The sequence below is a fragment of the Epinephelus lanceolatus genome, chromosome 1 (assembly GCF_041903045.1).
Source record: "Epinephelus lanceolatus isolate andai-2023 chromosome 1, ASM4190304v1, whole genome shotgun sequence".
NCBI classification, from domain to species: domain Eukaryota; kingdom Metazoa; phylum Chordata; class Actinopteri; order Perciformes; family Serranidae; genus Epinephelus; species Epinephelus lanceolatus.
This window is the reverse complement of record NC_135734.1, coordinates 10,162,259-10,188,893: the sequence shown is the minus strand read 5'-3', so window position 1 is coordinate 10,188,893 and position 26,635 is coordinate 10,162,259. Positions and strand designations below refer to the sequence as shown.

The 26,635-nt window shown below is 39.9% G+C and overlaps 1 protein-coding gene across 2 annotated transcripts in view; it reads right to left on the bottom strand.

The window, feature by feature from the left end:
- Positions 1–21,396, bottom strand: part of mitfa (melanocyte inducing transcription factor a) — a 39,797-nt gene extending 18,401 nt beyond the window's left edge. For both annotated transcript variants that reach the window (XM_033625815.2, XM_033625816.2), the window contains exons 1-2: positions 21,275–21,396; positions 14,346–14,595 (exon numbers count right to left, since the gene is read on the bottom strand). In XM_033625815.2, coding sequence (XP_033481706.1) covers positions 14,346–14,595; positions 21,275–21,288 — 264 coding nt within the window. In that variant the 5' untranslated portion in view covers positions 21,289–21,396. The remainder of the gene's footprint in view (positions 1–14,345; positions 14,596–21,274) is intronic.
- Between the last annotated feature and the right edge of the window lie 5,239 nt (positions 21,397–26,635).

Sequence of the window (26,635 nt, the reverse complement as noted above, 5' to 3'; positions counted from 1 at the left end):
AGCGAGAAGGTGAACAGATAATCCAGTTTTCTTGCAGAGTCTTTCCAGTTGTCGTTTCCGGGATTTCATTTGGCGGAGTGCGGGGGTGTACCAGGGGGCAGAGTGAGTGAATGAGACAGTTTTTGTTTTGTTAATTCTTTCCAACATAATCAATCCTACAGTTGCCCAACTGGGTGGAAAATCATCTAATCTGGCAACATTTTCTGGGCATAAAATATTCCACATATTTATTTATCCATATTTATTTTCACTGTGCTGTGTCGACCAATCAGGATCCACCAGGAAAATCCAAAGATAAAACACATATGTCCATCGGGTGGAGAAAAGTACGTCCTTCAGGACAAAGACACTGTAGGCAACGCTTTTTCATTAGTCATTACACATTTCTGTAACAATGTATGATTTCTGTGGATGTTATAACTGACATTGTTACAAAACAAACACAACACAACAATAACAGAAACAAATTTTCTTTAAATATGTATTTCATTCCCTGCGCCCTTAATGGACCATATCCCACTGGTTGAGGCCACTAAAGATACAGATGCATTTCTCTAAACCCTACTGAAGCATACATCCTTTCATCGTTGATATATTCTTAAGGTGATGGAAGTCTGATTTTGTCTTAATGTGAATGTTAAAATCTAGGTGTGAGTCATTGGCATTTTGTGTTGAAGACTGACTTATTGAACTTATTGACTTACTGAATTATTTGGCATTTATATTTATTTCACTGAAGCAAATTGTGGCACTGATTTGTTGAATGTACTTTCTCTGTGTTTGTATGGGACCATAGTCACCTGGTGATATTGTTATATAAATGTGTGTGTTGTCTGCATAATGGTAAGAGACTTTTTAGGGTCATTTGCACTAGTGGCAGCATATAGATGAAGCCTGTTTTCATTTCCATGACGTGAAATATTGCCACTTTGTCACACCCTCAGCCTGTGATACAGACGTCGAAGGGACCCTTTTGCATCTTCCTGATATGCACTGGGATTTTGACTAACTCCAGAGTAAACCCATCCACTGCAGTATTTGAAACTGAGAGCAAATGACATAGTATAAAGAGTGAGAAGGTAAACATAGGGAGGGAGGGAGGGACGGTGGATGGATCAAACAAACACAGGACTGTCACCAAGGAGACCACTGTACGTGTCTCGTGGAAAACCAAAGTCAGAGTTGTTTTGATGTTACAGGTGTAGGTACATCATGTTATGTTACGTCTAACTGGGACCTTGTGACAAACATACCTATTTTAACCTAAAACCTGATCTTTTTTCTAAACTCAATCAAGAGTTTTTGTTACCTTAACCTAACTGTGACTCTCTCACAGCGATAACCACGTGTTACAATGTGTTTTACTCAGGAGACCACTGTACGTCACATACACTGCTAAAGGGTGCCCTTTGCTTTGGTATGAGACGCCGAGGGGGTGTGACAAAGTGTCAGTATTTTAAAAACTTGGAAATGAGTACGGGTTGGTAGATGCTGAACAGAAATGACCCGAGAAAAAAGCACTGGGAAACTCCACAATGTTATTACAGATCAACACAAAGTGGTCCCTGTCCTTTAAATAGGATTCAAACCAGTTTAGCACTGTGGCCAACCGCGGCACTGAGATCTGATACTGCTAAAATTGAAACTTGTCCACTGTCTGTGTTTCAGTGGATGTCATTTAAGACCTTCACAAGAGCAGTCTGGTACTGTGCTGTGATTTTGTCAAACTCCTGATTGGAAAACACTAAAACAACTGTTTAGAGCAGTGGATGAGGGAACTGACTTGTCTTGGCTTGTACACTTTTTTTAAATTTCGTCAGTAATGACGGGGGCAAATTCATTCCATGACCTAGTGGGTAAAGGTTTACAGGCTACTGTCAGCAGTAGCAAATAAGGCACATGAATTATTATTGTTTTTGGAAATAATGAAAGAGAAGGACTACCTCATATTTCTTAGTTCAACATGATAATTACAAAGTCTCTCTTAATAGGTGTCATAATGAACCTAGAACCTAGAAACCTACATTTACTTTAACGGGAGCAGTGGTACCAATAACATTGGTCATTTAAAAACTGAAATTATCAGCAGAATCATTGACTGAGACCCAAGCCTAAACGAGTAATTCATTAGATGTCAGTTTTCTGATTAACTGTGAACATTATTTGTGTATGATAGTCATCTCAAAGAAAACCCATGAATGATCAGAAAGAGCAACATCAGTCACCACAACCATAAAAATAAATATTAAAATACCAGCAAAAACTACACAGTAAAGGTCTATGCAGATGATAGACAGCAGTTCTGTACAGTGTGCACAGTATTCACATGACCTGGCGATGTTTACAAATACAGCTTGGCACGAGAAATTCTGAGCGCTTGAGATTGCAAAAGGTCACTTGCCAACTGTTTTTGACCAGCAGGCTGCTACAGGACACATCCAAATCTGGACGTCAGTGTCATTAAGTTAAAGTCTGCACAGGAAAAAGTCAGCTGATGAATACATTGCTCTTCTGTAAAAAGCAATTGGTGACCATATGACTAATTATTTGCATTGTTTTTATTCGATTTTTTTTAATGATTAACATAGTTTATGCCTATATATCTTATGGTTTGGCCTCCAATTTCAATTATTGTGGCCGTGTGGATCTGCACTGTAGTCTGGGGATGTAAATGATCTCCTCACAGCCACCTAGATTATTAATAGTGTTATATCAGATTTGTGTAACACCAGTTCTGAGAATGCTGTAATTATGAATTCAGCTTCCACCCATACACTTTTTTGAACCATTCGTTTTTTTAAACTCATAGAGTTGCGTCAGATCAAATTTTTCCAACCATTCCATAACAGCCTCATAAGATTTCTGAGAGCAGCATACAGCTCAGAAGTGACAATGAGACTCATTCATGTTCTTCTTTTAATGGTTCTGATCATTTTCTCTGTTAAAATCATTGATGAAAACATAAAAAGAAGAAATCCCTACACCAAGTTCAGAAATTCCCACTATAAATGGAAGTTAACATGTAGCTATGATATGATATGATATGATATGATGACATTGACATGACATTTTTTCTATTAATTTTACTTTCACAATGATTTTAGACATTAAGTGTTGATGCCAGTGTCTGACATTTACCTTTTGTCACTACCTGTAACTGGCACAGGCTTTTTTTTTTTTTTGTCTCCCACTCAGGAATTTTACCTTCCACTTTTAACTCTAGCCTATGCGCTAAATGATGCAATAACATTTAGATCATTTAGACCAGTGGTTCCCAACTGGTGGTTTGCAGTCCAAAATTGGATTGAGGGTCCATTCTGAATGGACCACAAGTGACTCGCAAATGTGTCAAATTTGTAAAAAACACAGTTTATTTTTAAATACGAATACAATGAATTTCTGACACAGAGCTTTCCATGTCCTGCTGTAGATTGATTGAGCAATGGACAGCTATTTGACAGGGACAGTAAACTACCTTGATGATTTCACGAAACCCATGTATGTCGCTTAATGTATTAAACTTTGTGGACCTTGAATTAATTAATAAGGAGCAATCTGGACCCCAGGGCTGGATCAGTTGGGAACTACTGATTTAGACAATTAAAGTTATAAGTTCTAAGTACTTTTACTTTTGGTATTTAGACAACCCCACAGAAATGTGTAAAATGACTATACACCACACACCACATTATGTGGTGGTGGCACACTATGTGTAAAAATTAGTGCCAGCATCACAGAAACAATGATAATGAAAAGACAACTGGGATTCTTTGCTGTGGTGGACACAAATTCCCTTGTTCAACAACGTCATGCAATGTGCTGGCGTTAATTTTACTCCATAAGGAGTATAGAGTGAGAGCGAGCGAGAAAGTCTGCATAGGGAGGAGGTCGGTTTGAGGTGGCAGATGACTCAAACAAACACAGAACTTTCATCCAGCAGACTGCTGTTTACTTCTTTTAACTTTAAGTACCTGCATCTTTTATGTAGTTAACATCACATTATGTGACATACTTACATCACTTTACAATGTAAATATGTCCAGTTTGCTTCCCCTTTACTTCTATGGCAACGTTGAAGAAATTTGTGAAAAGGACAGATAGATTGATCGCTGACATATATTTAGGATGACATATTTTATCATTAGCCAGAAAAGATCAAGTCTAACAATCCTTTGTATATATTATCTCTGTAAGTGCTGCACCAGAGTAACGTAACTTTCTACAGTTAAGCGAAACAAGCCGTAGGTCAGCACCATGGTCTGTATTGAGTAATAAATACGAGTGCTTTACTGATCCCCAGAAGGGGAAAAGGGGACACATAACAGTGCAGGTGCAATGTTGACTGATTATCATCCTTAGTCTGTAACGTTACATCTGCCTTTTTAGTTTAGACCGAAAGCATCAATTCACATAATTTTGCCATGTTTATAAATGTTAACGTCGTGACTATATCCTTCTTTCACATCCTGTAGTCCTTGCCGTCCTTCTTGAAACTATTTTGCTGGATGCCTAGAAACTATTAATCACTGTGACACCCATATAGTCGGAACCAGCATTGCCGTGTTTCTTTTTGTCCAGCTTGTTCAAGAGAGCCACAGTACTTGGCCAATTTACCCACATTTGGCAGGTGGTAATTTCAGACCCTGGTTGACATGTTTTGATTTTTAAGATAATAAATGCTAAATTCTGCTCTTTGTCTCCATTTGATGGTTTGAAAAAACACTGTTACAGCTTTTAGTTTGATAGAAGAGGGAAGGGTCTAACAGGATGATGCTACATTTCTGGATCATATTGAACAGGTGTCGCTGTGCTCTCAAGTTTGAGTTTGCGCTCAGGGGATTCACACTTCCGAAAAGTGAATGCAAGCAGCTCTGATCACTATGAGTGTGAGACTCCCTGTTGCTGGTTCGATGTAGTTACACATTTTCTCTTTGAAATCATCTGTGCCTATGTGCTGTCAAAGGTAGTGCTCAAACTTGTTTTGTGCTCTATCAGATCTTTTGTTGTCAATATACTAACATAAAGATATCCTTAAGAGAGGAGGTCGAGAGACTTATGAGACAAACTTTTGGAAACCTTGCTGGACTCATCAGTCTTGCCAGCCCAGGCAGGAGAAAGCACTGTCTTTGGGTTTGGATGGGTTGGAGGCAGACGACGAAGGAGAGACCAGGGGTTGAATTTAATGCCAGCGTTTACCAGCACTTCCATTTATCAGTGCATTCCAAAAGGGGTGAGGCAGGGGAGAGTGAAGGGAGGAGGAATTAGGAGACTGATCCATGAGCCGGTTGTCAACACGTGACACTGAGGCTTTGATGGGAGGGATTTTCAGTTAAACGACTACATGAGTTCCGCCATTGCCTGGAGGAAGTAGATTTTGCTTTCTTGCTTCATGTCCCTAGTAACAACCCTCTAAAGCAAATAGCAGCTACAGCAGGGGCAAGCCACTCCATCAGGGGGAGGAGCCTGGGACAAAGAGATGTCTTCTCTGCTCCCTACCCTGTGGCTACAGGGTAACATTAGTAAGAATTTAACATCCTCTTCCAAGAATGAGGTACATTGTCCCGTCTGTGTAGGATTAGGAACATGCACTTGCTTAAGTGACAAACAATGGAGCTTAATTTAGCAGCAACATAAACACACAAAGCCTCGTTATGATGCCTGGTGAGGGGCTATGCAATCTGCTCAGCTTACGACAACAGAGTGAAACAGTAAAACAAGATACTGTGTGTTCCCAACGAGCCGCAAGGGCAAAGATCACACAGTTCAGCACTTACATATTCTATGGATCAAGTGCAGTCCTAAAAAAATAAAATGCACAAATTTTACATTACAAAAACAAACTGCTGGAAAATTATTGTGGTGGATTTTGAAACCTGTGCAGACTTCCTATTCAGAACCTTATCTACTGGCCACTAGAAATTGAGAATAGAACTCTAGGTATGCTCTGATGAGTTAATAAACAAAAGGCTCTCTTAGCTGAGTTTAAGACCTCAGAGTCTAACCCGAAAATCAAAGAGCACAAAGATGTTGTATTATTCAGCTCAATGCGCCTGGAGTTTGAGGAAAAGGTCAATGTAAACCACGAACTTCTGCACGTGGAGTCGAATCTGGTGATTTTTAAAAGTCAGGGTTTTTCTCGGGCCATCAAGTAATATGACCATCTTTGATCCCATTCCTCGAATAAATTCAAAGCCACAATTCAGGAAGAAGATTTGAGGGATCGATGAATTCTTTGCCCTGAGTTTAAGAGTCTGTAGACTAATACTACATACACAGTTCCAAAGACCACAAATTCAGAAACAAGACGCTAGCTTACTTATTACTATTAGAGATTACAGATTCAGCCATTCAACATCTGCCATCCGTTATATAACTGTAAAGGTCAAAGGTATCTTTCAGCTTAAGGTCCCATATTATGCTCATTTCCAGGTTCAGAATTGTATTTGGGGTTTCAATTAATTGGAATTGGAACTGGAATTCTGCAGAGAGTGGTGAGGACAGCGGAGAAGATCATCGGGACCCCGCTCCCCACCATCCAGGACATAGCAGATAGCCGCTGCCTATCCAGAGCCCACCGGATCCTCTCTGACCCCACCCACCCCCAGCATGGACTGTTCTCCCGCCTGGCGTCTGGCAGAAGGTTCCGCAGCATCCGCTGCAGAACAGCCAGACTCAGAAACAGTTACTTCCCCCTGGCCATCAGACTGCTAAATGCCAAATAACCCCCCCCCCCCCCCCCGCCCACACACCCACACCCACTCACCCACCCCACGGACAATATCGGAATATCTTTCTGATGGACAACTTTTTCTCAGTGCACTTTTTCATATAGACAATATTTCTGTGCAATATTATTATGGAGGTATGGTTTTGGTGATCTAACTATACTGGTTTCTGTTTTTGCACTACACTGTTTACACTGTGTATATACTGGTTATTCTGTTTTGCACTACACTGTTTACACTGTTTATATACTGGTTATTCTGTTTTGCACTATTTATTTATTCTGTTGTTTACATTCTGTTTATCTATTTATTCTCTATTGCACTCATTATTATTATTTTTGTTCTTGTTTTTTAGTTACATAGACTATATTTTTAATTTTTAAACTGCCCCATAATTCCATCTCTGTTGTAATCCGGAAGCCAAGCAACGACATTTCATTGCCAAAATCTCACTGCTGTGTTTTTTTTGTGCAATGACAATAAAGGAAGTCTAAGTCTCTAAGTCTATGTTTCCCAAGTCTCTTCCCAGGTCGTCAGATATCAACAAATTGTCAATAGGCAACAAAACCTGCTGGTTAGGTTTAAGAAAAAAAAAAAAAAAAAAAAAACATCATGTTTTGGGTTAAAACTGGTATGTTTGTTATGTAATGTGACCCAAATACATGATGTGAGTGATTTCAGTGTGCAATGACAGTACGTAAATTGCGCAACATCAAAACAACACTGACTTCTGCATTCCAGATTTGTCTGACCCATCCACCTCCCCTCTCTCCTGCCATATGTGGACTTTCAACCTCTTTACACTACATCAGTTGCTGCCAGTGTCAAGTATTGCTTCGGATGGGTTTACACTGGACTTAGTTGAAAGCCAGGTGTGCCCCATAAAGAGTGCCTTTGGTGTCAATATCACACGCCCAGGGGTGAGAATGGGCTGGTTTTTCTGAAGTTAGCATGTAGCTACATCTGGCAGTGTAGGCTATGTAATGTAAACACTAGCAGTAGCGTGCCAGGAGCAGATGAGCATATAAAGAAATCCATTACATGCTGACATCAAAGTATCTTCTCAAAGTCAAAGCATCGAAAATGAGTTCAGAACGGTCTGAAGCCTGAGGTTTGTGCTTACGAGGATTACTTTTAAATAGGTTTACCTTTTTATTTGAAACTTTAGTCACATTTTATATGAACATGTGACTAACATTATATGTATATAACAAAAAATAAGAAAAAGCACAGTAGGTCCCCTGTAACCACTGTAGATGTTGCCACTGTTGCATAAGTGCCGGTAAAGACAGTGAAGAACATCATTAAAATTATGGTTCATATACTGCACAACAGGTTTAATTCAACATTTTTATTCTGTATGTACATACATTCACAGCCTGTTTAGGTCTAAATGAAGATCATTTTCCATCCAGTGCTAAAGACACTAACACTGCTGAAGCTCTTCCACAGTCATAACAGCCCTGATAAAATCAACAAGGCATGGATGTAAGCAAAAGTCATCTCCAAGGAGAACAGTTACTGCACACAAACAAGGAAAGTTTCCCATCTGTGGTGCACTGTGGAAGCACAAAGAAGGTCCCATTGTATAAAGCGAGCTCTTACTTAACCTCGACCAACGTTTAAATGTAAGAGGGTAGTCCTCATTTAGATTAGCTACCGTATATAGAAAGCCTACTTTGTTTTCTGAATCATACAGTCTCTTTATATTTTAATGACTTTAACAACTTTGAGACCCTGTTTCACTGTGGTTAACTATTTGAATTTCACTATACAAATGGTGTTAAGAATGTGTGGAGTTTTCTGCTTGTTATAAATAGGATTAGCATTTAAAAGTTTGCACATCCTCGAAGGCTCTAAAATCCACCATCAGAAATATAATAATACCCTTTTTCACATCACTTCCGGTGCAACTGTGCAATTTGGCACCACTAGCTATTCAATTGTAAATAAAAAGATAAATAAGTTAAAACTTAAACCTGCAATAAGAGACTGGTTTGGCTTCTTTTGGGCAGCAAAAAAAATATTTAATACACTGACATATATCACCACATTAACTTTTAAGTTGACATGGTGAATTTGACAGTTGAACAGTTGCTCATTTCCACATCAAGCAGTTATGACGCAACATGATCATTCATTAAGAGATGTGTTTGTGTCTACATGATGAATCTAAGTCCAATATTCATTCTCTATTAGCTCTGTTTTTGGTCTCCATCCATTCCCAAGGGAAATAGCCCATCTGTCTCGATAGCTGCCAAATGCTCCAGTATGTTCACCAGCCAGTTGCTAACTGTGTCTGTCTGCTGTTTGACGCTATGAGAAATTCATGTTGACTCAATAATGAAATGCCGTTTCAGAGTTGAATCTGTTATCTGTCTTTTACATATTAATACATCACTATAGAAATTGTTAGCTAGCAATAATCGACTATTAGTAGCCCATAGTTATCAGGTCTCTGAATGAAATTTGGTAGGTTATTCAAATAAATGTTTAGCTAAAAGGAGCAAGCCGAATCACAAAAACCTTTACGGCTTGCTGATATATTCTATGAAATTTTAAACATTACCTGGTTTTGTTGGTTGTTTAGCCTGTCTGTCTTCTCCTCATTTGACAATATCAGGAGCATGGTTGTAACGTTAGTATCACTAAGCTAACTCAGTCAAACTAGAAATGTTTACAACCTGCCACATTTGAAAGGATTTTGATAGGCACTGTAAACATACTGTGCAAAACATTATTATATTATTATGCATCTATGTATGAAACACGTGTGACAGCTAGCTAGCAAGGTATGATGGTGTGGACATGGCTGGCACTGGAATCCTTGGTAGCTTGGATCTGATTGCTCCAATTACATCAATACACTACTACTCAGTTGGTAGAGCGGGTGCCCTATGTACAAAGCAATGTCCTTGCCACAGTGGCCGCAGGTTTGATTCCAGCCCTTGGCACTTTGCTGCATGTCTTCCCCTCTCTCTCCCCGTTTCATGCTTAAAACTGTCTGGTCATTAAAGGTAAAAAGCCCCCAAAAACCCCATTGCATCTCCATGTGCACCACAATAAGCCAGATAACACAGTACCACAGCTAGGGACAAAAGCACATGATTACCAGGTCCTTGTGCTATTCCAGAAAACTAATGGAATTAAGATATGTCCTAATAGCCAGCAATTACAGTACAGGCCAAAAGTTTGGACACACCTTCTCATTCAATGCGTTTTCTTTATTTTCATGACTATTTACATTGTAGATTCTAACTGAAGGCATCAAAACTATGAATGAACACATGTGGAGTTATGTACTTAACAAAAAAAGGTGAAATAACTGAAAACATGTTTTATATTCTAGTTTCTTCAAAATAGCCACCCTTTGCTCTGATTACTGCTTTGCACACTCTTGGCATTCTCTCCATGAGCTTCAAGAGGTAGTCACCTGAAATGGTTTCCACTTCACAGGTGTGCCTTATCAGGGTTAATTAGTGGAATTTCTTGCTTTATCAATGGAGTTGGGACCATCAGTTGTGTTGTGCAGAAGTCAGGTTAATACACAGCCGACAGCCCTATTGGACAACTGTTAAAATTCATATTATGGCAAGAACCAATCAGCTAACTAAAGAAAAATGAGTGGCCATCATTACTTTAAGAAATGAAGGTCAGTCAGTCCGGAAAATTGCAAAAACTTTAAATGTGTCCCCAAGTGGAGTCGCAAAAACCATCAAGCGCTACAACCAAACTGGCACACATGAGGACCGACCCAGGAAAGGAAGACCAAGAGTCACCTCTGCTTCTGAGGATAAGTTCATCTGAGTCACCAGCCTCAGAAATCGCAAGTTAACAGCAGCTCAGATCAGAGACCAGATGAATGCCACACAGAGTTCTAGCAGCAGACCCATCTCTAGAACAACTGTTAAGAGGAGACTGCGCCAATCAGGCCTTCATGGTCAAATAGCTGCTAGGAAACCACTGCTAAGGAGAGGCAACAAGCAGAAGAGATTTGTTTGGGCCAATAAACACAAGGAATGGACATTAGACCAGTGGAAATCTGTGCTTTGGTCTGATGAGTCCAAATTTGAGATCTTTGGTTCCAACCGCCGTGTCTTTGTGAGACGCAGAAAAGGTGAACGGATGGATTCCACATGCCTGGTTCCCACTGTGAAGCATGGAGGAGGAGGTGTGATGGTGTGGGGGTGTTTTGCTGGTGACACTGTTGGGGATTTATTCAAAATTGAAGGCACACTGAACCAGCATGGCTACCACAGCATCCTGCAGCGACATGCCATCCCATCCGGTTTGCGTTTAGTTGGACGATCATTTATTTTTCAACAGGACAATGACGCCAAACACACCTCCAGGCTGTGTAAGGGCTATTTGACCAAGAAGGAGAGTGATGGAGTGCCAAGAGTGTGTGTGCAAAGCAGTAATCAGAGCAAAGGGTGGCTATTTTGAAGAAACTAGAATATAAAACATGTTTTCAGTTATTTCACCTTTTTTTGTTAAGTACATAACTCCATATGTGTTCATTCATAGTTTTGATGCCTTCAGTGAGAATCTACAATGTAAATAGTCATGAAAATAAAGAAAACGCATTGAATGAGAAGGTGTGTCCAAACTTTTGGCCTGAACTGTATATGGCCCGATACATACACCTATCTCACAGAGAAGCCCAGTGTTTATAACTCTGTGTAAACTTATTAAAACTGCTTGTCACCTTTGCTTTGGAAATTGGCTCTGTTGTGCTGTGAAGAGTGCTGCTTTCTGCCCTCTAGTTGCACACACATCTCTGTGATGACTAGGGTGACCAGGTCCCAATAAACCAAATGTGGGACAAGGAGTAGGTCTGTGAGGGACATTGTGGGACACCCGCCCCCAGCGCGAAGTTTAGTCATCAGAGACTAAATACATTCATCATAAGAGTCTACTGTATATTAACACTGGACTGTTTTAACTACTGAAGTATTTAGCAACACAGAGACTTGTGGTCAGTGGGATGTGAGGATTCCTAAAATCACATCAGATGTGAAGCCCTGACTGTATCTGACTGAGCCTTAATGAAAGCTGTTGTCTTGTATTTTTTTTTCCTCTGAAAGTATTAACCTTATAGTCAAACACTGTTTATTTAGCCTGTGTAGTTGAGGGGACAGGTCAAACTGATATGATGCTGATTTACAGAAGAATTCATATCAAATGGAGGATAAACCATGAACATAAACTACAGATCACCTGTAGAGCATTTTAATAAATTAATCTATCATAATTAAAACAACTGGAGACTGAAAACAAACTGACGGGCCCTAGCGCTTAAACGCACATGCGGGACATGGTCTCAATTTGCTTGATGCGTGAAAAGAGACAGAAATGCTGTGCAGTCCCACACAATGCAGGACGTCTGGTCACCCTAGTGATGACATTGCACAGAAACACGTCTATTGGGCCTAAACCTACTTTTTCCTCATAAACTGGAATTGGGAAAGATACGTATGTAAATCAGTGGATAAATTCTTTTTGTAACAACCCCCGCAAAATTATTAATTTCTACTATCAGGATTTGATCCATTTGGTCAAATAACATTTCTAAAGTCTGTAAGAGCCACACATTTAAACCATTTTATTCTAATTCAAGTTAGTGGAGGGCATAACTGGAAGTAGCTTGCTTGGCTGGAGGAGGTTAGCTATTTGGCTAGCAAAGTTTCTATTGGCCCAATAATGTTAAAGATACAGGTAATTTTGCACTTTGGAAAAAGATCCAGGAAAAGATCTGAGTAATTTATACCCAGAAAGTTAAACTTTTTTGGCTTCATTCACAATTGAGCAACTTTCATAGAAATGAACGGTCCCCTGCCTCCAATGCTATATCCAGTTCTCTTTATACATCCATGGCTAAATCTTTGTAACATCGAGGGGAGCTGCAGATTCAGGTCATAATTCACTCTAGGCTAATCAATACCAGCACCTTTGACATTGTCATTTTATGTATTATTATAAAAAATTGGATCATAAATATTGCTTTGAATTAATACTGTATTCTGTAAAAGCAAAGCTAAACAGATTTCTACATTGACAGTTCTCCCTAGGAAGTAGGAGGCACAGAAATGGTAAGGATAGCAGGCACTTGTATAGCTGATGCTGATGTTTGATTCATTTAGATTAATCTTTCCCTTTTTCTGAAATGAGCTCAAGATTCAAATGAGCATCTGTTGCTGACTTATAAGTTGAGTGTGAGATAAAACTCTTTGTCTCAAACTGGTTTTTCACTTCATTCTTGCCGGGGTCAGAGGTAACCTGGCTAATTAAGGGTCCCCCTCCCCTTTTGGACAACCTCATCTGAGCTTTATGTTTTCACTTTCATGGTCCAGCAGCTCTGCCTGGTACTTCTAAGCTAATTTTGCCTCGCCTGCACAGCTTTGGGGGGGTCTTTGATAATCCACAGACAGGTTAGGTTCAAACTGTCAAGAAGTATTTGCCCAGGAAACTGGGGTCTTGTCTGGGCTCACTATGAAAATAATACAGTATGAGAAAATGTCCATCTAAATTGTTTTCACAAACAGTTTTCCTGCTTTATCATTTAGAACTACTTGCAAAAGGGAATTTATGCCCATAAAAACCGCAGCAAAATTTTCCCTCAGCACTGAAATAATATAACTTACTTAAAAAACAGCTATAAAGTAATTTTCTGTTAAGCATGTGAACATAAATCCACATAAAAATATTAACACATGCCAAGTAGTGGCACTGGCAGGAATTGATTTTCATGCTGACATAACTGGAAGTGGTATAGTGCTAAAGTATTATGTTACTCTGCTATCAATAAACACACTGATACATTAAAGATGACAGTGATACTTCACACAAGTCATGACCTTAAAAGAATGCCTCAGTCACCAAAACTGCAGAAACGTCACACTTATCTTGTAGAACATATTGGACTTCATGATATCACATGCATATCTATGATAATTGTCAGACATACCAGAAGAAAATTTAGTACTACAGAAAATCTGTAAACCCATCACCAACAACTATATATGAAGTGTTGGAAGTTTCTCTCACACGCTTTGGACTAACCTAAATACTCTGAAATTTCTGAAGGGGTGACAACTTATACCTTGTCCTGATCAGACACACATCTTTATTTTCTAATACTGACATTTTAGAGTTTGTACACCCAGGATAAGTGCAGCATTCTTTTTCCTAAAAAAAAACAGTTGCTCATTTTTATATTCTCACGTTTTCAGGGTCCATTTGGTCATAACAGGAATGAAATGAATGAAAATATGTCAGTGTAGTGGAGCAAATAGGATTAAATGTGTTGAATGCCAAATGTCTGGAAACAGGAATTCTGTCAGGAGATAATCCCCCTGTGGATTTAACACAGTCCACTCTCTGAGAACTGTATTTGTGTCTCAGGATCTGACACAGACATAGGAATTTCTGAAGCCAAAGTCCATAATCATTTTGAATTTGCGATTTAATGGAAAATGGAAAATGTATAATCCAGTTAGGAACAGAGGGAATTAAGGCTCCACAAAAGAGTCTCCATCACCATGTCACCTACAGAACATGGTCACTCTTAGCATCACACCAGCTGTTCATACAGGTATACCAGTGTGTTGGTGGGCTTACCTTCACAACTTCCATGGGCGTCTGGCTCACAGCAGGCCGACAGCAGGTAGGTGTGACATGGATGGTGGAGATGTTTTTGGCGCTGTGGTGCAGAAGGTCCCGGGTCCTCTTCTCTCGGTCCTCTCTGCGCTCTTGACCCTGGCAATGGGCGAACGCCGGCTGGTCTCGGAGCTGGACCTGTGACGTCACAGCCGGTAGAGGGTGGGAGCTCTGGAGGCGCTTGTAGAGGCCATGCAGGTCCGGGGGAGCACTAAGGACCCCAGCCCACCCAAGGGCAAACAGAGGAGGGAGGAGTTAATGAGACTGGGCGGAATAAGATGCTGGTGTGTATGTCCAAGTCCAGTGGCATTTTTCTGACTAAGACTGAGAAGTATAAGGTATTGTGGTGGAGTACAATATGATGATTGAGTGAGAGTGAGGCCACAGATTCTTTAACTGAGAGTATGTTATTGTTCTTTGAACAAGGGTTAAAGATGTATTTATGTTTCAGGGAGGTTATGCAATATGAATGGTGGGTGCTAAACATCAACACCATGGGTTTTATATTATTTTAGTGACCTGTCCGGCCCTGATTGAATATTTCAATAATACAAAAAGTACTGCTGTTGAAAAAGAGATATTTTATTTAATATCTCTTTAAAGGTGCATTTACTTTTTTTGGCCATTTGGGGGCAGCAGGGACAAGCCGTGAACATCTTCAAAGTTGATGAGGCAAACTGTTGTAGCAAACAGGTGCCTATTCCCACCATAGACGTATAAAGTGCGTACAGCACTGGAGGTGGAGCCTCGTCATAGACTATAAAAATAATGGACGTAGCTTCTGTGACATCACCCACTGGTTTGCGTACTGCCATTTTGAAGCCTTAAGTTTGCCATTGTGGCTGTCGCCATCTTGGTTTTTTGGAGCCAGAAGTGACCAAATTAGGACGAGAGGTTTGAGCTGTGGAGGTGCGAGGGGTGGATCTGACTCACAGATTGCTTTTTTGTACCAGGGTGTAAACATGTTTATTTCTGCTGTAAAGGACATTTTACCACGTGTCTCTATGAGCATTCACATTGTTTTTGAGCCAACGTCAAGTGGCCATTGGACGAACTGCAGTTTGTGACACGTCCGCATAGGTTTCATTTGTCAGGGAGGTTGCTGCTTGGTCCCCATTCATTCCCATGAATTTGTGCAGTGGTGTATGAAGCCAAAAAAGTTTCACCTCCTGGTGTAAAATTATCCAGATCTTTCACATCATTGGGCCCACAGAGCAAGCGCACTCGTGACTTCGCCTTCTGTTTTTTAAGCATGACATTGCTGTGTTTCAATCTGCATTTTAGCCCTCGAACTTGGGTGTTTGTAAAGGACTGATTGCTGTTTTTCCAGTGGGGACAGGGCCCTAAAAAGCAGTTGTTTTTTACCGCAACATTGCTTTATTTCCTGCCGGCATAGTGGCACAAAAAGCAGTTGTTTTTATACAGAGATGTCGCTGTGTTTCCAGAATAGGTAGTGCCCGCAAAGCTAGGTATATTAAGCCAAAACAATATTTTTCCTAACAATAACCAAGTGGGTTTTGTGCCAAAACCTAACCACATGTTAACCAAAGCATTGTATAACGTAAAGTTTCAATGTGTCTGCTACACACAGTGATTTGATCCATTGTTTCATATAGAAATATTGATCAGAGCAGCTTTAGGTCACAATTTTATTAGGAAGGAAAGGCAAATCCCCCAGCTCAACTGAGGTATTACATCAGTAGTTAATTCTGTTAATTAGCCCACCATCAGTGGCCAAATCTGTTCGGTAAGATTATTAGGCCTAAATTTGGTTTACCCTCCATGCTCTGCCAGCTAAGAGTATGATTTGGGGGTAAGCTGCTGTGATTATGTGCCACCAGACTTCCAATAACTGGTCTGTTGTGAGGTCTGAGGCAGTACCTGTGCTCTTTGGAAAGCAGAATGCATCTAATCACTTCACAGCTTTACTCATGTGCAGTAATACACTGAGCATAAACTCAGCACTGTGCTTTCACTCCTGTCCACTCTGAGTTCACCTTTTCAAGTCTGCAGCATATTTGAACGGACAGCGCCTGCACATCCCAAACTGAAATGGATCTGACAGTGCACACACTGTCAGGATGAGGCATTCCCCGGGAAAATGATCCTTTTGATAAAACCACTTCAAATCCTCTCAGCCCGTGCAGCTGTGCGATAATCGTACTAATTAGGCCGGCATGTCAAATCTAGCTCTGGTCTTTAGCTATCGCTTCAACATCCCCAATGGCAACACTAGCAGATAAATTCCAGGATATCTTAATTGTTAACAAAAATCTGTACCTTGTTTCTTAAAATTCTGAGGTTCTTTTGTATTTGTATTGTTCCAGACTTGTGCCATTTTACCTACATACATCCTACACACTCCTAGACTGATGCAAAAGATTCACAGCACTGAAGTACCATGAGTATTGGTTATCTAGATATTTCTGAAATATTCACAGTTTGATTTTAATGCACTTACTATCAATTAATTGCTCCAACGCACTTTTTCTAATCAAATGTTCATTGTTCAGAATATTTGAAAAAGGCAATGTAAAGAGACACAAGAAAAAGACACTCAAAACAATAAAGCAAAAATGACAACAGGATAAAACCAAGGGCAAAACCCCCCACTCCGGTGGTGTTTCCATCTCATAGCAACTGGTGTCTTGGCTACAATGAGGCCAGCAAAAATTGGTCTTTTCTAGTACCAAGGAGCCAGCAGGTGAGCTATATCATTCAGGTGTAAAGCAGTTACAGATACAGATACAGGCATAGTCAAGAAGAATATATCTCACAACTCAGAGGAGACCCCCTGTATAAATGAGCAACAAGTGGGCATTCTCAGAACATGTGGAGGAATGTACCAAGAGCCACCAGGCTACAAAGGGTACATCAGTTGCAGCCTTCTGGGAGTAAGGTAAGTTCTATGAGCATAGTTCAGGTGGATTTGTTGGTGATTGGGATTACGAGAGGCCATCAGAAGATTAGCCCAGACCGAATTCCAGTCAAATTTAGGCCTCAATTCTGGGACATCTTTCGTCCAAAGTCTATCTAAATTGAAGTCCTTATAAGAGGACTCAACTGGGTAAGTATGAAAAGCAGAGATAAAACCTCTGGTGGTTCTTCTATCAGTGATGAGGTTATGAAATGGGTTTTGTTTTAATGGCTGATTCCATGGGACCCCATAAGCCCTAACGGCTGATCTAAGTTGTAGGTAAAAGAGGAAAGAGGCACCTGGGAGGTCATAACAGCCTTTCAGGTCCTGGAATGAGGAATGAGTGGAGACCAGTGTCATTGTAAATATTCCCTGAGCTGTGAACTCCTTTTCTCCCCCATTGGGAGAAACTAATAGGTCTCCTCCCTTTGAGTAGTTGGTTGTTTTACCAAGTCTGGATTAGATGTGTAATTAGAGGGTCAAGCTGCAGCATGTTTAATATGCTGATAGAGAAGTTGGTGTAAATTATATTCTGGAGACTAACTCCTCCTCTACAACACGCCAGAAGACTACAAACCTTGGGGTCAAACCAATTAATTGAAGGTCATATTGATTAAACAAACAAGATTTAAAGATTTTTTTTTATTCATCTTTGGACAGAGCCAAGCTAGCTGCTTTTCCCTGTTTCCAGTCATGTTATTTTTAAGCTAACTGTATGCTGAATGTAGCCTTACACCAGCAAACATTGGTCAGATGGTGACATCGGGTCGCTTGCGAAAAATGGTCCTAGTCAAGGCCAAAAACTGCAACACAGTTATGAGGCAGACAGCCAGGTGGTAACACTGTTTCCAAGCCCAATAATGGCCCCTTTAAATTCTCTTTCAAACCAGGAAATATTGATCATATAATTGCTATGAAGAAAGCAAATGCATGCATCTTTTTGAAATACAACATTTTATTGACTACTTATTTGTTTGGTTGTGAAATGGTTGTGATCAGACAGCCACACTGTGACATCCACTTCAAGCCTGTGGTGTTTGTAAGACCCAAAGGTCTTTATCTGAGCTGTCTTTGTTCACACATGGAGTAACTGACCTTTTACTTCTGGTCTTTTTGCCAGAAAGTCAGGTGACGCGATATAACAAGCAACAAAGTCTACATAGATAGTAAGTCATGGTGGATGAATGGAGAAAGTACTTAAGTTTTCACCCAGAAGGCTGGTGTTACAGTCATGTGTGGGTCACTGTTAGTTTATTGTTTAGTTGTGTTAACAAAGTATTTCAATGTTGCTAGGAGGCTCAGGAAGGACATCCAGCTGACAGTTAACGTTGTGGACATCAGCTTTCATTTTGGAACTATTTTCAAATATTACATGGCATTGTTGTTGTTTGGACATTTAAGTAACAGTCATTCAATATTTCAATATTTGCTGACAATTAATGGACAGGTGTGTATGAGAGTTATTAATCTTTTCTTCTAACTCTCAGCAAGAAAGCAAATTTATCTCTTCTGGTCTTTATGCTACTAATCTCCTGTAACTTTTCTTGCACCTGTTAGGCTTCCACAGCTACACTTTTAGTGTAGTCTTCAACAATGAATTAGTCAAAATAGGTGAGAATACATGTACGTATTGACAGGACCTTGACCTAGCATGCATTCCAGAAAAACTAAAAATGTTAAACATGCACTTTGTATTATTTTTATTTATGTTCATCTTCTTGGGCTCTTTGAATATTAGCATCTAGTCACCAAACATGTTATTGCACTGTTACTACAAATGTGCTTTACATGACCAATTATTGGTTTCAGATAACTGGGATGGGCAGAGGAAACATTTAACAAATCAATGGTCCCAGAACTTGCAAAGACAGTCATGTGGCAGGTTGATTTACTCATTTTGGAAATAAGAGTAGATTACTGGAGCTAACACAAAGGGTATAACAACAAAAATGATAGTAGGATGTCGCATTTTATTAGCTGTTTGACTTATAATCAAAATATTTTCACTGTTCACTCTACTTTTTATGGGTTTTATTTTATTTTAAGGGTTTTAAGTGAGTATTTAATGCATTCAGGGAAAATGGGGCACAATATTAAGCTAAAGTGTGGTATTTTTGTAAAGTGAAACCAGCATGTCTTTAAGCTATGAGGTTTCATAAAATCGCAAGTTGTCCTATTGTGTGCCACCCTGTAATATATAAGAAATATTTAGTATCTTTGTCACTAAAAATAAATGCATCAAATATGATGCAGTTAGTCCATGTCAGCCACAATGATCGAGAATTAGCCATTATTGTTACATACACACAAGCACACACACACATGTCCATTGCAGACAATATAGCACCAAGGAAACAGGGACATGAAAGTATAGCAGCAAAGCTGGACAATCTTTTTTAATGAATAGTAAGGCTACATTACTGATTTCAAGAACTAGTGATTGAACTGATAGATGTATTTAACAATTTAAATAAGCAGAGTGTAACATTAAAAGAGATTTGGTGGCATCTAGCTGTGAGGATTGCGGACTGCAACCAGCTGAAACTTTTCCCACTTAGAATTCCTTCAGTGTTCAGGAGGTTTTAACCAGGAGCCGAATTCATGTTTCTCTAATGCTGTCTGGCATGTCCAAGACAGGCTGTTAGCTTAGCACTTGCTAATGTGTGCTCACCTTTTTTCTTTGATAACCTGAGATCAAGACATTCAGGAGTTTTTGGTTTGTCGTTCTGGGCTACTCTAGAAACATGGCAGTGCAACATAGTGATCTCCTTAGATGAGGGTCTGCTTCCTACAGTATGTAGATATAAATGGCTCATTGTAAGGTAACGAAAGCACAATGATCCTTAGGTTCACTATTCACTATTGTACACTAATAAAAAATACTTATTGTATTATATTCCATTTTTGCCACTATATACCCCTAAATCATTTTACGACAACATGTCATTGGAATGAGGAAGGGGTTCTTGATGTGTTCGAAGGTCAAATTTTCCAAAGTGTTTTACTTGGCAACATATTTTCTTTATAGAAATATAGCAGGTATTGTAACACTTGAGATAGTCTTCATAATTTTAGGTGGTTTTCTAGCAAAAAGTGTCCTGAAATTGCCTGATTTCATTTTATTACCCTTTATGAAGACTCTTGTCTTAGCACAACCAGCCAAAAAATTAAAAAAAAAAGAGAAGAAAGAAGAGAAATAGAGTGAGTCATGCTCTACGCATATCCACTGTGGTTACCTTGTTCCTCACATCTGTATTAGGAAGTATATAAGTCACTTAAACTCAAAACTAAATATCCACTATATCCATAACCAAAAAAAATGAAGAGTATAACCAATTTTCAGACTCAAAGCTGCACGCACACATAACTCAGCAGATTACTGTTGACTGTTTACTGCTCTTTCTTTCCCTAAATATGCAGAACACTGATTTGTTGCATCCACTGACATTTCCTGACCAAACAGCAACGTATTGACCCACTTATAGTGTCAATCATGCCACGCCATGTTGAAATGTTTTGCTTTAATGAGTAAATACATTGTGTCTACAGCCAAATCCATCCCACTGACTTGTGTTTGTCAAATCAAGATGACTTGGCAGTCTCCAAGAAATGGCCTGTTGGTTGTGTTAAAAACACAGAAAGACAGTTCGCTGCAATCTGTATTTAACAGAGGGCGAGGAAAATGATTAGTGTGCATGTGTAGCTCAGACACACAGCTGATATGTTGCCAATTGTTAGGATGTGGGAATGTTAGAGCTCAAGCATGACAGATTTATCCAGTCGCTCATCAACACCCATTGGTTAAACACGAAAAAAAGGCAAATGAGAAGCCAGTAAACATGTGTGACCTTTATGTGGACCCCAAGATGAACAGCTGCTGCCTTTGTTACAGCTAATGAAGATCCTTGTAAAAAACTGTTTAAAACAACAACACATGCAAATAAACTTTCAGAGGATAAAGGAAGTTTCTTACCTTTTTATTTTCATGTTAGTCAAGGATTCAAGGGTCCCCACTTCAGTATCGCTGCAGATGAGGAATTAGGTCCTTTTAAACCACATTAGGATGTCAGGACTTCCTCGTGTGACACAATACTGTCTCACTTGCAAACTGACACAATGACGATGGACAATTGGTTTAGGGAAGGAGGATGAGCAGTTCACCAGTTTTGCAATAGGAGCAGTCATCTAGCTCACTATCTCCATTCATTGCTGCTGGTGAATTGAGCTAATTGAGCCGTGGGTTATAAAATTAATTAATTCATTCATTCATTCATCCATTCAATCTTCATTTAATCTAGGTAGATGATTGAGAGCAATCAAAGGAACAATGTGTAAGATTAAGGGAGATTTAGAGGCGCCCAGGGGTGAGGATTGCAGATGGCAACCAGCCGAAACTTCTCCTGGATAGAATACTTTCAGTGTGAAGCACCCAAAAGTGGGTAGAGCAGGTGTCCCATGTACAAAGGTTATGTCCGTGCCATAGGTTCACTTCCTTCACATCATCCCCACTCTCTCTCCCCCTTTCACATCTTAACTGTCTTATCAAATAAAGGTGAAAAAGCAAAAAAATAATCTTAACCAAAAAAAAAAAAATCTTAATTGTCCAGGAGGTTTTTAATGTGAGCTGAAATATCTGCAGGGGCCTGCTCCTTTCCAAAACAAGTGTTTTCACTATGTTGTTTGGCATGTCGCGGACAGGGCACTTGCCCAGCACCTGCTATGTGTGCTCACCTCTGTTTTCTATTACAACTTAAAGGATAACTTAAGCATTTTTCAATCTGAACCCTATTTACTTGTGTAAATTGGTCAAAGAGACTGATGTGAACAACAATATTTGAAATTGGTCCAGTACTGGGGGAGCCAGCAGCAGCCGGCGGCCAAGCAACAGACTGTAATAGAAGCACATGGGGCAATTGAACATTGTCACTGTATGTCCATTCAGAGTGGTTATTTTTGACACAGATTGTTACTGTAAGTGTCTCTTTACCTTTCATTTGATCCGGTCTGTTTGTTATTGCTTTGTTATGCAAAAGTATCACAAGATGTCACGAGATCTAGACCTGTAGGCTCAGTTATTTCCCGTCCAAAGAGCATCATGTTGGTCACCAGGCCAATGGAGCTGTGTTTGGTTGCGCGATAAGCCATGACTACACATGGGACCATAAAATCCCAGTCCCAGTGGCACCGCTCAGCAGTGGTCCACAAGATTTACTGTAGAGTGGCATTAAAGCACTCAAGTTGAACATCAGACTGAGGGTGAAATGGGGTGGTCCATGTCTTTTCAATTGTGAGCACCTCACACATTCCCTGGAACACAGCTGATTTTAGGTTGTTACCCTGGTGGCTGTACAGGGACTGGGGGGCTCCATACTTATACATCAACTCAGATGCAATCTTTTTGGGCACTGTTGATGCCGGCTCGTTGGGGACTGCATTATGCTTCAACCCATTTACTAAGGTAATCATGTACCACAAGTATGAAGTGGTTGTGCTTCTTAGTCTTGTTTAGGGGCCCCATTGAGGGGTTTTCTTAGGGCGAACCTTAGCAGCATAGCTGGAGCAGGTGCTCCACCACAAGGTGACATCTTCTTTCATATTGTACCAACAGTACCTGGTCTTGGGTCTTGAGGCAAGTGAGGGTCCTCTCCACACCAAGGTCGGTCACCTGGTCAGTCCAGATGGTGAACAACCTCCCGAGCAAGTACTGCTAGAAATGCAAGGTGAATTCCATCACCGCCAGTAGTTCTTGACATGTGGTGCGATAGTTTTGTTCTGTAGCTGACAGCCGCCTGCTCCTGTAGGCTAGACCCCTCTCCTCACCCCCCTGCACCTGGGAGAGGACTGTTCCAATCCCCCACTGGTGTCGGTGTCAAGGAATAACTCACCACTGTTAAGAGGGTAGCCAAGGACATATGCTGATGTCAGCCGGCTTTTCAGTTCCTGAAATGCCTCCTAGCATTCTTCAGTCGAGCTGAAACGTGCATACTTTTTGGTGAGCTCATGAAGCGGCTTGGCCACAAAACGTTGGTAGTGTGAAGCCAGGGCGCCATATTTATTTGTGACAGAGTATACACATGAAGAGAGGAGGAGAGAGAAAAAAAGGCAGCGGAGGTATTTATTTTACTGTTTATATATTCATTAGATCTTGCTGGTGCTTCTTGTTATTACACTATCCTCGTTGCTGCTGTAACACCAGAAATTTCCCCGCTGTGGGAATGAAAAATGATTATCTATTAGAAAAGACAATGTATAGGGGCTTATATGACATACAACGCACACACTGTGGCATAGTGTTAGCTTGTTGATAGCACTTGAATGGCAGCTGATGAAAATGGGGAATCAGTTTATACAGATTTATTATAATCAGACTGAATCAGTTGATATTTTGTGCTTCCTAATCGTTTATTGATTGATTGTTTTTGTCGTTATCCTGCTGTGCTTGTATGCAATGTAAACATAATAACTTTAGCTAATAGCATTGGCCTACCTCCACTTAGGTAAATCCACTCTTGGAACTGCAGTTTTCCTTAGGAAAATAAGCTCCGGATTTCTCCTCTTTGACAGGTAGTTGTCATCCTGGTGGTCACTGCAGACCAGCATTTCTTCATGTGCAATGTATGGACAGGAGGGTTAGGATCCATTTGTAGCACAGTTAGCGAAAACTTTAGCGCCTCTATATCCAACAAAGTCTACTGCTCTAAGTGTAACTCCACCTTTTCTTGGCACAGGTCAGAAATGTGCAAACACAAACCAGTCTCTAAAACATAAGCATTTTCCTTTGTGGGCAGAGGGTCACAGTAACTCCAGGAGCTCCATTGTCTCCCTGCGTCACGTCCTGAGGAGCCTCAGTCACCCTGTGCTGCCTCTTTTCCTCGCGCTCTCCTGTAACTGCTGTAGGAACATGGAGGTGCAGGACCCACTCTGTATGTATATATGAACAGCTCATTGTAAGGTAATGCAAACACAGGAATTCTTATTTTCAGGTGATTATACACTGAAGAAAACATATTTATCATATTGTTTGCCATTTCTGCCAGGATATCCAACACACTGGACCTTTGAACAATTTTGAAGCATCTGCAGACTGGAGTGAAATGTTTTTGTTTTTTTAAAAGTACACTGGAGGGTGTTGCATGTAAAGGGAGCACAGAAGCTAAAAGCAGATCTCCCAAGTTAATTAATATTTCAGCTAAGGGGTCAACGTTTAAGCACTATCTCAGTGTCTGCAAGACCACGACTGTATCCACTGGCTATTTGAAGGAAAATGTAGAAAACAGTCATAATAAAGAAAGGCAGAAGACAAAATAACTGTTTATTAAAAAGGGACTTTGTAGTGGAGTGTCTTTGAGGTGTATTTTCCATGAGTATCTAAAAAATACCCAAACTGTGTTTACAGAGAGAAAAGGGATTATGCTGAAACTTGATATTAATATGAAATTCTGTACAATTCCAAAAGCAACACAGTCTCACATCAAAATGTGTTTTAGCTACATTGATTTAGAGTATTTAACATATTAGTTTCACAATTACAGCTCTAAAATTGTGAGATACCTGTATTTTCATTTTTTAGCCTATTCTTTTCTATTGACCTGCGTCAACCTCCTGTGACTGCCAAGTGTCTTTCTGTGATAACAAAACAAAAAAGGTCGACACTCATTGTCAGCAGAAAATGCACTATTTTTAAAAAGTTTGGGTGTTTAAATATGTTGAAAATATTTCTAGTGAGAAATGTGTATTGTACAGTAACTGATACAGTAAATACAGTAAATGATTACTTAAGGTCTTGCCAGAAAAATTGATGGAATGCAAAATTCTATGGTTGCTATGGTGGTTGCTACAGACGCTGCTAAACCTGTGTAGCTTGGTTTGAGTCATTGGCTTGGGTTGTCACCACAGGCCAGGGAAAGTCATGGAACTTGTTGTGTGTTATGAAGCTCATTGTTACAATAATTTTCAGTGGATAACCTTCCACCTAATGTTACATTATTTTCTGTAGCTGTTGACATAATGTAGCTCTAATATGCACTGATGCGTGAAGTTTTGTTTACCATGTTTTTTCATTTTCAACCCACATTCCAAGTCTCCCTCCATGTGTGCCAGTTAGATGTACTTACGTTTGACTAGGTTTGAATGTGATTAGTTTGAATAAGAAGAAATGGTGTTGTGACAGTGCAATTTACCAACAATTAATCATGAATCCCAATACGTATCCCCTATGCCCCACTACTAGTTTTAGATTTTTTAGATGGAGCAATGTTTGTGCTATACATTGTGAATAGTTTGGAAAAGTTTTGGGGGGTCCTTGAAAAGTCGTGAAAAAAGTTTTAAAATTTTGTCGATGAAAATGTGTGGAGATGGTGGCCCCTCTTGGTTAGATTTAGGAAAAAGATTATGGTTTGGGTTGAAATAAAAAAGATTTTTGCCAGAAAGGGCTCTCTGGCAGAAAGTTCTTGCAGCTTGGCTTAGCATGAAGACAGGAAGCAGCGGGCTTGGCTCTGTCATTAGGTAATACAGTCCGCCTTCTTCCACCTCCAAATTCACTAATTAGTACTTTATAACTTGCAATGTGTCTTTTTTTACTCTTTGGTTTCTGAGGAGGTTAAAGAGCTTTAGAAGAGCTGATAGGTGGATTTTTTATAAACCTTCGGAGAGCCAGAATAGCTGGTTTCCCCATTGCCAGTCAAGCTAACGGCCTGCTGCTAAGCTATTCGCCTGCTGGCTGTAGCCTTAGATTTCATGGACAGATTTGAATGGTATCAATCTTCCCATGTAACACTCAGCAAGAGAGTAGATAAGTGTCTCTTCCATCCTCTGTGCTAATATGCTATCTATCTCCTGGCTGTAGTTTTGTATTTAACAAACTCTGCAAGTGTAGGCATTGCTTTGTCCATTTGTGTTAGCACAACCTTCCACAAAAGCCCATTTGTGCTACTGAATTATTTGAAATAGAATTCATGAAAGCATGCATAAAAAGAGCCAAATCTCTACTTCAACACTTCATTTTCAGCCTATTTCCATTTACAAACTTCTCATGGACTAATCTGTATTCTCAGAATTATCATGCTCAAATAACATCAGTGTGAAGAACTCTCACTCTTTCTGGAGTAAATGCAATGAGAACGAAAAGCACAATAATTGTAATCAATGGATGTGCTTCTGTGTCTGCTGAGCTTGGACACACAGGTTTGTTTCACAGTGGTGATACCAGATCTGAGCCATGAAACAACCCGTGATACTTACTCCACGGGGTCAGTGTCCTTGTTCATTTGCAAAAGCAATCCTTATCTCGCTTCTAGTTTTAGCTTGCTCATGTTCACTGTATATATACACTGAA